Raw genomic sequence first — 2,500 nt, forward strand, 5'->3', positions numbered from 1 at the left:
TCTTTCCCTTACTCTTACCCTCTCCCTCTTCTCATCCTTATCCTTCTCCTCATTCTCCTCCTATTCCCCTGCCTTTGCCTTCCAACTTCATTCCCCTTTCTATTTTCCTTTCTGAATAATTAAATTAATTCTCCAAATGGGGAAAATGCATCGACAGATCCACGCACACAAGACCATGAAAAAGCACACAGCAGAGCCACTTCACTCAGTTACGTCTGCGTACCTTAGGCCTCCGTGTGCAAGTCACCCGGAAGTAATTGTCACACATGTCTGCTACACATGCTCCACAGAGGTTGCGGGTCAGATTGTAAGTTTGTTTTTACTATTGTGCTCGCTCTCTCTCTCTCTCTCTCTCTCTCTCTCTCTCTCTCTCTCTCTCTCTCTCTCTCTCTCTCTCTCTCTCTCTCTCTCTCTCTCTCTCTCTCTCTCTCTCTCTCTCTCTCTCTATCTCTATCTCTATCTCTATATCTATATCTATCTCTATCTCTGTTCCTCCTCCTCCTTCTCCCCCTCATTCTACTTCCTACTCCTTTCTTCCTCCTCCTCTCCTTCTCTTCCATTCCTCTTCCTCCCCCTCTTTTTCCTCCTCCTCCTCCTCTTCCTTCTTCTCCTCATCCTTCTCCTTCTCCTCCTCCTCCTCCTCCTCCTCCTCCTCCTCCTTTCCTCTTCCTCCTCCTCCTCCTCCTCCTCCTCCTTTCCTCTTCCTCCTCCTTTCTTCTTCTTTCTCTCCTTCCTCTTCCTTCTCCCCTTCATTCTACTTCCTCCTCCTCTCCTTCTCTTCCATTCCTCTTCCTCCCCCTCTTTTTCCTCCTCCTATTCCTCCTCCTCCTCCACCTCCTCCTCCTCCTCATCATTTCCTCTTCCTCCTCCTCATTTCCTCTTCCTCCTCCTCCTTTCCTCTCCCTACACCTTTCCTCTTCCTCCTCCTTTCTTCATCCTTCCCCTCCTATCCTCTTCTTCTCCCTTCTTTCCTTTTCCTCCTCCTTTCCTCTTCTTCCTCCTCTTTCTCCTCCTCCTTTCCTCCTCTTTCTCTTCCTTTCCTCTTCCTCCTCCTCCTTTCCTCTTCTTCCTCCTCCTTTCCTCCCCCTCCTCCTCCTTTCCTCTTCCTCCTCCTCCTTTCCTCTTCCTCCTCCTCCTCCTCATTTCCTCTTCCTCCTCCTCCATTTCTCTTTCTCCTCTTTCTCCTCTTCCTTTCCTATTCTTCCCCCTCCTTTCTTCTTCCTCCTCCTCCTTTCCTCTTCCTCTTCTTCCTCTCCTCTTCTTCCTCTCCTCTTCTTCCTCCTTGCCTCTCCCCCCTCCTTTCTTCTTCCTCCTCCTCCTCTTACTCTTATTCTCATAGACTCTTCATTATGAGTTTAAAACATTATATGTATTCTGAATTTTGAAATCTGGAAATAGTTAATTGACCTTCAGATAATTTTTTGCTGATTTGTCTTTCAAGTACAGTTTTTGTAAGGAATATGTTTTGTTCCAGATGTTTTGTACAACATGTTTTGTGTTTGGACCCCATTTGCAACATGATGTTGTTGAATTCAGCAAACTTGTAAGTATTTATTAGGGATAGAATGTGCATTGAGGTCATATAGTACTATCTGTATACCTGTTGAAAGTACTTATTCTATTTATTTTTGTGAAGTCCTTAAGTATTACTTTTTAGACTTGTATGCATATTTTTTTCTGCTTCCTTCTTTCTGCTTCTCTCTTTGTGTCAGCTCAGCATCTCTCACTCTCACTCAAAATGTCTTTCTTTTTCTTCTCTCTCTACCTCTATTCATTCCAGCTCTCCCTCTCCTCTCTCCCCTTCTCCTTCTCTCTATTCTTCTAACTTCCCTTCTGGTCTGCAAAAGACTGATCTTATTTGAGAATTGAAAGTAAGGCAGATGAACTCTTAAAATGTAAAAAGTTGTGGAAAGTGGTGATAACAATTATTTATTTCTGTCTTTCATGTAATATTCAAGAATTAAAAAGAAAAATGACGAAGAAAAAAGTCATGATTGAATATTCTATCCATGTGACAGGCAGAGCAGTACATGACGGAGGTAAAAGTAGGCATCGAGGAATTAACAGGTGCCATAGACCAGCTAGAGGAGAGCCGTTTGGTGAGTATTCTGAGAGATGTGATTTTTTTTTTCTTTTTACTTACTTACTTACATTCTAATAGTTATTTGAAATTGTATTGATTGATTTATTTGATACTATAGTGGTTGCTTCATGTGGTTGTTTCAGTTATTGTATAATAGGAAACATTTGTGGGAAGTGTTTGCCCCATGTGTGACACCTCACCAGCAATATAATCACTGTAAACCTAATGGCTTGAAGACTATTAGCCTAAATGTGTAATGCATGATTTGAGGGCTTAAGCTCAGTGTGAGGTGTATAGTCTCCATTTCATCAATTTGGATAAGAGAACAGGAATATATTTTAATTTCTTTTTATACATGTTATACTTTGCTGAAAATTAAGCTTTGGATGGATTCTTTCCACTTTTAAACAGTGCAGA

The 2,500-nt window shown here is 42.0% G+C and overlaps 1 protein-coding gene across 2 annotated transcripts in view; it reads left to right on the forward strand.

Annotated features, from left to right (window-relative positions):
- The window catches only part of LOC122247833 (RING finger protein 17), a 169,899-nt gene that overhangs the window by 2,973 nt on the left and 164,426 nt on the right, over window positions 1–2,500 (forward strand). For both annotated transcript variants that reach the window (XM_086551635.1, XM_086551634.1), the window contains exons 6-8: window positions 158–307; window positions 1,475–1,543; window positions 2,019–2,099. In XM_086551635.1, coding sequence (XP_086407761.1) covers window positions 158–307; window positions 1,475–1,543; window positions 2,019–2,099 — 300 coding nt within the window. The remainder of the gene's footprint in view (window positions 1–157; window positions 308–1,474; window positions 1,544–2,018; window positions 2,100–2,500) is intronic.

This window comes from Penaeus japonicus, unplaced genomic scaffold (genome assembly GCF_977035675.1).
Source record: "Penaeus japonicus unplaced genomic scaffold, GWHDUDI00000001_assembly GWHDUDI00000025, whole genome shotgun sequence".
Taxonomy (NCBI): domain Eukaryota; kingdom Metazoa; phylum Arthropoda; class Malacostraca; order Decapoda; family Penaeidae; genus Penaeus; species Penaeus japonicus.